Source organism: Macaca nemestrina, chromosome 7 (assembly GCF_043159975.1).
Source record: "Macaca nemestrina isolate mMacNem1 chromosome 7, mMacNem.hap1, whole genome shotgun sequence".
NCBI classification, from domain to species: domain Eukaryota; kingdom Metazoa; phylum Chordata; class Mammalia; order Primates; family Cercopithecidae; genus Macaca; species Macaca nemestrina.
In genome coordinates this window covers 62,794,908-62,803,583 of record NC_092131.1, presented here as the reverse complement: position 1 = coordinate 62,803,583, position 8,676 = coordinate 62,794,908, and the positions used below count along the sequence as shown (strand labels likewise).

Sequence of the window (8,676 nt, the reverse complement as noted above, 5' to 3'; positions counted from 1 at the left end):
TATCATCTCCCTTTTAAAGATCACACAACTGAAACTTAAATACAAGCTGCCCATCCCCTTCCCCCCATACAAATACGAGAAAGTTTGTCCAACACGAAGTTCAGAAACTTGAATAAACAATTTATAAAGAAACTGCACTAAGGATGCCACTTGCTGATGAGAATGAGATTATTAATGCTCGTAACTCTGTGATGTATATTTTTTCTCAGTACACGAGGAAACAAATTTACAGAGGTTACTCAAAGTCAGGTTTAGAGAGAAGTCAGGAATTGTTTGATATAGAAATCTTTGTTAGAGTGGAATAATTGCACACCGACATTTATTATAATTCTATCTATAATAAAGATTTAATAGTTGAACATTAGGACTCCTTACTTAAAAAAATCTAGGCAGACTCTGGGCATGTTGCCTATGAGTTAGCTCTGCTATGCAAGGAGCATTAAAACATAAAAAATTCTGACGAATAGCTGGACCAGACCACGTTCACGTACCTTTAAACAATGAAAATATTAAAATAATGGGTTGCCACTCCTTGCACGGTGAAAAAGAGACTTAGCATTTTGTTTTCTCGGCCCAGATAGAGATATAAGACAAATTATTCCATCTACACACTTTTGCTTTTCACCTTATATTCTGATTTAAAAGTACAAGGAATGAGGCACATTAGACGCTCAATAACATTAAGTTCACAAATTGATGGGTATTCCATTGTCCCAGGGTATATATTTTATAATAAATCTCTATTATGACATTTTAAGTGATTTAATCACGTTAGCAATGACGCCCAGCCATCTAATCTTTGGAAACGGAAGTTAAATTTTGAGTTTTTTAAAACAAAACAAAACACCGGAAGCGCACAGGGGACCATATTTAGAGTAACGCCTTAATGGTGCGCATGAGTCTCCGGGAGGCCTGCACAGGTTTCCGGGAAGCCAGCCAATGATATTCCCAACGCAAACTCAGTGACAGCATTTTCTACTGGATAAATTGGCTTTAGTCCCGCCTTCTCGTTGCAGAGTTTTGCGCGAAGGAAACCGATGGGGATCGGAACCGTAGCGGTTGAGCTGCCGCTGCTACGGATATCTGACCGAAGCCTTCGGTGGTTGTCGGCCTAATGAGCGGACGGCAAAGAACGCTTTTTCAGACGTGGGGCTCAAGTATCTCCCGATCATCTGGGGCTCCGGGTTGTAGCTCCGGAACTGAGCGACCTCAGAGCCCTGGCAGCTCCAAGGCGCCTTTGTCAGCAACAGCGGAGGCTCAGCTGGAGTCGGACGATGATGTGTTGCTTGTCGCGGCGTACGAGGCTGAGCGGCAGTGTCTAGAGAATGGCGGGTTCTGCACCTCCGCGGGCGCCCTGTGGATTTACCCTACCAATTGCCCAGTGCGAGACTACCAGCTGCACATCTCCCGAGCTGCTCTGTTCTGCAACACGCTGGTGTGTCTACCTACCGGACTGGGAAAGACCTTTATTGCCGCCGTGGTCATGTACAATTTCTACCGCTGGTTCCCTTCAGGAAAGGTGGTCTTCATGGCCCCAACGAAACCCTTGGTGACACAGCAGATCGAGGCTTGCTACCAGGTGATGGGTATCCCTCAATCCCACATGGCCGAAATGACAGGTATCTTAGACTGGACTAATTTTGAAGTAAGAGCTGGGTCTCCAGGGGAAAACATGCGTTTTGGTGGAAATAGAGTTAAAGGAATTCCTGACCCATGTGGAATAGTTCCCAAGCTAGAATATGTGCATCTTATGCCCTCTCTCTTAAAACATTATCTACTTGTAGCAAGCCCAACACTGATGAGTAGGGTTGCTTTATTCAATCTTCAGAGAATATCTGTAGCTTCTCATGGTATTTTGAAGCTATTATATGTGTATACCCCATGGGTAACTGAACATGGTGTTTCCTGGCATTCTTCCTGAAAAAGATTTCTCAGTTGAAGAAATTGCCTCTCTTCAAATATTATGCCATTTTGTAGGAATTTTCTAAAGATAATTTGGTTGTAGTCCTAGATAAGTGCCAGCTTTGATATTTGGACCACACCAGAACTTTAAAATGTAGCATTCCGATGAATTGTCAAATTGTTTTTCTCTTAATATTACCAAAGCATGTTTGCCTTCTGAAAAGGCCAGACTATTTATATTTTATAGATAACAGTCTGAAGTTTAGAATGTAGAATGTCACTTTTATTTTCAGGGTCTACACAAGCTTTCACCAGGAAGGAAATATGGTGCAGTAAGAGAGTCCTTTTTCTTACACCTCAGGTCATGGTAAATGACCTTTCCAGAGGAGCTTGTCCCGCTGCTGAAATAAAGTGTTTAGTTATTGATGAAGCTCATAAAGCTCTCGGAAACTATGCCTATTGCCAGGTAATAATTTTGTTAAACGGTATTTTGTAGTGTAACTGTACTGTTAAAGAGTATTTTGGCGAACAGTTACTAGTGCGATGGAAGTTATTGACAATATTATAAAAAGCCTTTACGTCTATTATCTCAGAACAGATGGTGATAAAGAATATCTGTACTTTCTGTCATCCATTCAAATTAGTGTCTCCACTGCCTTTTGCTGTTATTATTGTTTTTTTTTTTCTTTTTTAAGACTAACCAGATAATTAGTGTCAGATGTAGATCATAAGAGCCTAGTCATGGTTGGGACAGTAATCTAAAATAGGGTATGAATGGAGTTTTGAAATTAATAAAGATTGGTAGTGGATATACGATGTCTTTTCTTGGCGGCTAGGTAAAATAATGACATGATGTATGCCACATACCTAACACAGTGCCTTCCAGTTGAGTACTCCAGGAATATAAAATAAGATGAAGTAGTGGGATGTGGTTGTAAACATCATTCATATCTTTGCACTCAATGAAACTGACTTTCTGTTTCCCTCTTCTATTAAGGGGGACCTTGCCTCTTCTACTTAAGGGCCAGGTCATTAATATTTTATGCTTAACAGTTTGAAAACCTTTGTAGACCATAGTGGATAAAGGTGGTGGGGACTCATTAAAAAATATTTAGCTGGGATAACACTTAAGATTTGAAAGAGATTAGAGAGAAGGCGGCTAAAGACAGGGTATCTAATGAGGGGTAGAAGGGATGTAGGATGACTTCCAGATTTCTGACTTGGAAAACTGAAGACTGTGAGTTCTGAATGGAGAGCAGGTTTAGGGGAACGTGGAAAGATGGTTTAGATGTGTTGAGTTTGAGGTGTCTATGAGGAATTCAGCTGTAAATATTCATTAGGTGATATTGATAGAAGTATGGATCTTGCTGGAGAGTTCTGAGGTAGAGATACAGATTTGGAAATTATAAACATATAGATGGTAGTTAAAACTATAGTAGCTGGTGATGATAGGAGGAGATTATAGAGCAAGAATAAAAGAGGGAAAAGGTAGGGAAAGTTAATTTCATTTAGGGCAAAGACATGAATTTCACTGCCAGTTTTTGAATTTGTATAGTCATTTCTTTGGGGACTGTAAATGTTATTTTATTATATCTCTGTATTGGGGATAATTGTCATCTTTTTTAATAGTTGATCTTCCTAATTATATTCAGGAAATGAATATAATATATTTTTCCAGTTATTTGTATCATTCCAAATTAAATTAATACACAGCATGTTAAAAATTTCCACCTGAGAGGGGCATTTAAAAACTTTTAGCTTGAGGCCAGGAGTTTGAGATCAGCCTGGGCAACATAGTGAGACCTTATGTCTACAAAAATGAAATGAAATAATAAAGCACTTAAAAAATTTTTTTTGATTCCAACTGTATGGAATACATTTTGAAGATTTAGCTGGTAATTATTTTATTTTCAAAACATTTCTAGGCATTAGATGATTTTTTTTTTAACAGCAAGACTTTATGAATACAATAAAACATGCATTGACTTCATTAATAATCAGACAGCCCTGACAGCTTACACTACATTGAATATTCCAGATATATATTCCAATAGGCACACCTGCTCCATGAAGCACACACCACCATTTCCTCTTCTACAAGATGCTTGAGAATTCCTCCTGAAAAGAAGTAATGTATTTGGCACTTTTCATGTATAAGAGTTCTGGAAGGCATATTGATACATGTGCCATATAACAATAAAATGATTTCACTCAAAACTGCCTCACAATCTGAAAGAACACTTTGAATTTTGGCTATCATACAAAACAGATTTTTAAAAGCATCAATCCAGTAAGCTGTCTTTTTGTCTTCCTTACTGCACTCATGACTTTTCAAAAATCTTTCTATGATATGTAAGGACCATCACTTCTAGCATTAAGCTAAACTGAAAATGGTCACTAGGGATATTTTGTCTTGCATCAGTTTTTAACTATAATTTTACTTGTTTCTGAAGAATAATAAGTATAATGTTATGTCTTCATATGCAATCTGTACCATATTTTTAAAAACTCGATAAATAATATCAGTATTAATCAAGATTCAGTGTTAGTCTCATTGAATTTGTTTTTGTCTTGGGTTGAAATTGGAGTGATTTTTGAATAATCTGGTTTTATTGTTTAATCCTGTGTTTAATTTGGGAACTATAGTATACTGAGAGCTATTCCTGCAAATCAGTCTACTTTGAAAGTGCATTTTCCTCTATACTGGGGCTTCACGTGAAGTGGTATTTGGGAATCTGGCAAATTATCAGTATTAATCATACTAGAAATGGTTGTTGAGTTCAAACCAGGAAGTGCAGATGGTGATTTGGTACTACCGAGGAAATGTTTTAGGATTTAAAAAGATATTTAGATTTTAAAAATTACCTCAAATGACTATATTTTTTAATGAATACACTTAATTTATATATTGTGAGCTGGGCGCAGTGGCTTGAACCTGTAATCCCAGCGCTTTGGAAGGCCAATGCCAGGGATCACTTGAAGTCAGGAGTTCAAGACCAGCCTGGGCAACATAGGGTGACCCTGCCTCTACAAAAAGTGAAAAAATTAGCCAGGCCTGCTGGCACATACCTTTAGCCCCAGCTGCTTGGGAGGCCAAGGCAGTAGGATCACTTGAGCCCCCCCAGAGTTTGAGGCTGCAGTGAGCTATGATGGATATCATCACTATGCTCCAGCCTGGGCGACAGAGTAAGACCCTGTCTCTAAATTTTTTTTTTTTCAATTGTGAGTTTTCCATAAAATCTAACTTAAAAAAATCTTTCACAAAATTTCAAATATAATTTCATATTGCTATTTAAAATTTTGCTCAGTTTTATCTATTAAGGTTTATCTTAATCTGTCAAGTGTGCATATGGATATAGCTGTAAGGCTGAACTGTGGCCCAGACAATGGAAACTGAACTTTCTTCCTCTTCTATTTGACCTTAAAGCAGCCCTTTGAGTTTTTTTTTTCTTTTGTAGAGACCGGGTTTCACCATGTTGCCCAGGCTGGTCTTGAACTCTTGAGTCAAAGTGATCCACCGCACTTGGCCTCCCAAAAGTGTTGGGATTACAAGCATGAGCCACTGTGCCCAGCCCCTTTGAGTATTTTGATTTGCCTCTGTATTTGGCTTTGATGTTGCAGTTTTTTCTGTAGAAGAAGCCGTACTGTGTTCTTGATCAGCATAGAGTATAAACCTAAATCATTTGCTCTTCAGATAACATAACTGGTGGTGGTTCACTCACTAGACCATCAATATATTGATTAAGGAATAATGATAAGGGAACATGTATAATAGGTAGTTTAACAGAACCACTGTTATTTTTGCATTGAACAGATGAAACTAAACAACTTTTTTTTTTCTTAAGGTTGTAAGAGAACTAGTCAAATATACAAATCACTTTAGAATCTTGGCTCTAAGTGCCACACCAGGTAGTGATATAAAGGTAAGTAAAATGTTTTTCCATTTATTACAGTTAAGAAAATAAAGCTTTTGGCCAGGTGCAGTGGGTCACACCTGTAATCCTAGTGCTTTGGGAGGTGGAGGTGGGAGGATCACTTGAGGCCAGGAATTCCAGACCAGCCTGGGCAACATGGTAAGACGTATCTCTACAAAAAATTTTTAAAATAGTGGAGCATGGTGGCACACATCTGTAGTCCCAGCTACTCCAGAGGCTGAGTCAGGAAGATAGCTTGAGCTTAGGAGATCGAGGCTGAAGTTAGCTATGATCGCCACTGTGCTGCCGCCTTGGTGACGGAGCAAGACCCGTAATCCCAGCACTTTGGGAGGCCAAGGCGGGCGGATCACAAAGTCAGGAGATGGAGACCATCCTGGTTAACACAGTGAAACCCCGGCTCTACTAAAAATACAAAAAATTAGCTGGGCGTGGTGGCGGGCACCTGTAGTCCCAGCTACTCAGGAGGCTGAGGCAGGAGAATGGCGTGAACCCGGGAGGCGGAGCTTGCAGTGAGCAGAGATTGAGCCACTGTACACCAGCCAGGGGGACAGAGCGAGGCTCCTTCTCAAAAATAAATAAATAAATAAATAAATGAATAATACAAATCCTATGGGGCCAGATCAGTTTTCCATTGTAGTATTTATCTAGTTTGACATGAGAACTACAACATTTCCTGCAACCTGCTTAGCTTTTTTTCAGTAGTTGTAGGACTCCCCTCCTCTCCCCTCTCCCCTCTCCCCTCTCCCCTCCCATCCACTCCCCTCTGTTCTGCTCCATTCTCCTCCCCGCTCCCCCTTCCCTTCCCCCTCCCCGGTCCTTTCCCCTTCCCCTTTCCCTTCACTTTCCCTTCGCTTACCTTCCCCTCCTTTCCTTTCCTTTCCTTTCCTTTACTTTCTTTTTTTTTTTTTTTTTTTTGACGGAGTTTCGCTGTTGTTACCCAGGCTGGAGTGGAATGGCATGACCTTGGCTCACTGCAACCTCCGCCTCCCAGATTCAAGCGATTCTCCTACCTCACCCTCCCAAGTAACTAGGATTACAGGCATCCACCACCACCATGCCTGGCTAATTTTTGTATTTTAAGTAGACACAGGATTTCACCATGTTAGCCAGCTGGTGTCCAACTCCATACCTCAGGTGATCCGCCCGCCTCAGCCTCCCAAAGTGCTGGGATTACAGGCGTGAGCCACTATGCCGAGCCCAGGAGTTTTATTAAATTAGTAGTTTTCAGACTTCAGTGTGCATAAGAATCCCTAAAACCTGTTAAAAATGCAGGTATTTTCAAATAGTAAAATGATTTTTAAAAATTGTTACCGTTTTCAGTTTTTTAAAGTTTTATTTTGAAATAACTTTAGATTTCCAGAAAAATTGCAAAAATTGAAGTCTTTTTTTGGTCCTCTCCCATCTTCCCCTAATGTTAACGTATCATATAACGATAATAAAATTATCAAAGCCAGAAAATTAGCATTGGTATACCAGTAACTAATCTGCAGATCTTGTCTGAATTTTGCCAGTTTTCCCACTGATGTACTTTTCTGCTGTGATCTCACATTGTGTTGTCATGGCTTATTAGTCCCTTCTAATCTGTGATGATTCCTCTGTTTTCTTTTCTTTTTTATTTTTTTTTTTTGAGACGAAGTCTCACACCGTTGCCTGAGCTGGAGTGCAATGGCATGATCTCAGCTCACTGCAACCTCCACCTCCCGGGTTCAAGCGATTCTCCTGCCTCAGCCTCCTGGGTAGCTGGGATTACAGTCGCCTGCCACCACGCCTGGCTAATTTTTTGTATTTTTAGTAGAGATGAGGTTTCACTGTGTTGGCCAGGCTGGTCTCGAACTCCTGACCTCGAGATCCACCCGCCCGGGCCTCCCAAAGTGCTGTGATTACAGGTGTGAGCCACTGCGCCCGCACGGTTCCTCTTTTTCCTTGTTTTCCATGGCCTTGATGCTTTTGAAGAGTAGGTGCCAGGTCTTTTGTAGAATATCCCTGAATTTGGGTTAGTCTGATGTTTTCTCATGATGTGGTGGCGTTATGCATTTGCTAACAATAATCCAGAAGTGATGCTGTACCTTTCTCAGCATATCCTATCAGGGAATACATGACGATGGTTTGCCTTTTTACTTGTATTGTTAATCTTGACTTAGTTAAGATGATGTCTTCTTGGTTTCTTCATTGTAAAATTACTGTTACTCCCTTTGTAATTAATAACTATCTTGTGGGGGAAATACTTTGAGACTGTGTAAATAATACTGTTTTAGCATCTGATGTTGGTTCTTGGCTTGCAACAATTATTGTTGTGGTATTTGCCTAATCATTCTTTCTCTCTTTTACATTCATTAATTTGAATTCTTCTGCAATAAAGAGCTTTTTTCCTTCTATGGGCCACAGTCCAATACTATTTTGTCAATTTTATTAAGATTGTTCCAGCTTTGGCCATTACGACCTCCTTCAAGGTCCTGTGTCCTTTAGACATGCACTTTTCTTTTTTTTTTTTTTAAATAGGGTCTCACTGAGTTCTCCAGGCTGGAGGGCAGTGCACAATAATACTCACTACAGCTAAATTTCTCAGGCTCAGGTGACTCTCCCATGTCAGTCTCCTGAGGAGCTGGGACTACAGGTGCGTGCCACCACACCCAGCAAATTTTTGTATCTTTTGTAGACACAGAGTCTCCCCGTGTTGCCCAAGCTAGTCTAGAACTGCGGGTCTCAAACTCCTGGGCTCAAGTGATCCACCTGTCTCAGCCTCCCAAAGTGCTGGGATTATAAGCATGAGCCACCACACCTTGCCACCCTTTTTTTTTTTTTAATGCTTCTGCAACTTTCTGACATCATAAGATACATT

General features: G+C 40.2%; 1 protein-coding gene across 6 annotated transcripts in view; it reads left to right on the top strand.

Moving 5' to 3' along the window:
- The first annotated feature begins 871 nt into the window (after positions 1-871).
- LOC105481893 (FA complementation group M) overlaps positions 872-8,676 on the top strand; it is a 72,431-nt gene continuing 64,626 nt past the window's right edge. For 4 of the 6 annotated variants that reach the window (XM_011741678.3, XM_011741679.3, XM_071100224.1 and 1 more), the window contains exons 1-3: positions 873-1,619; positions 2,196-2,368; positions 5,748-5,825. In XM_011741678.3, coding sequence (XP_011739980.2) covers positions 1,115-1,619; positions 2,196-2,368; positions 5,748-5,825 — 756 coding nt within the window. In that variant the 5' untranslated portion in view covers positions 873-1,114. Of the gene's footprint in view, positions 1,646-2,195; positions 2,369-5,747; positions 5,826-8,676 lie in introns of all 6 variants that reach the window. The other 2 variants (XM_011741677.3, XM_011741680.2) reach the window with 2 other exon arrangements.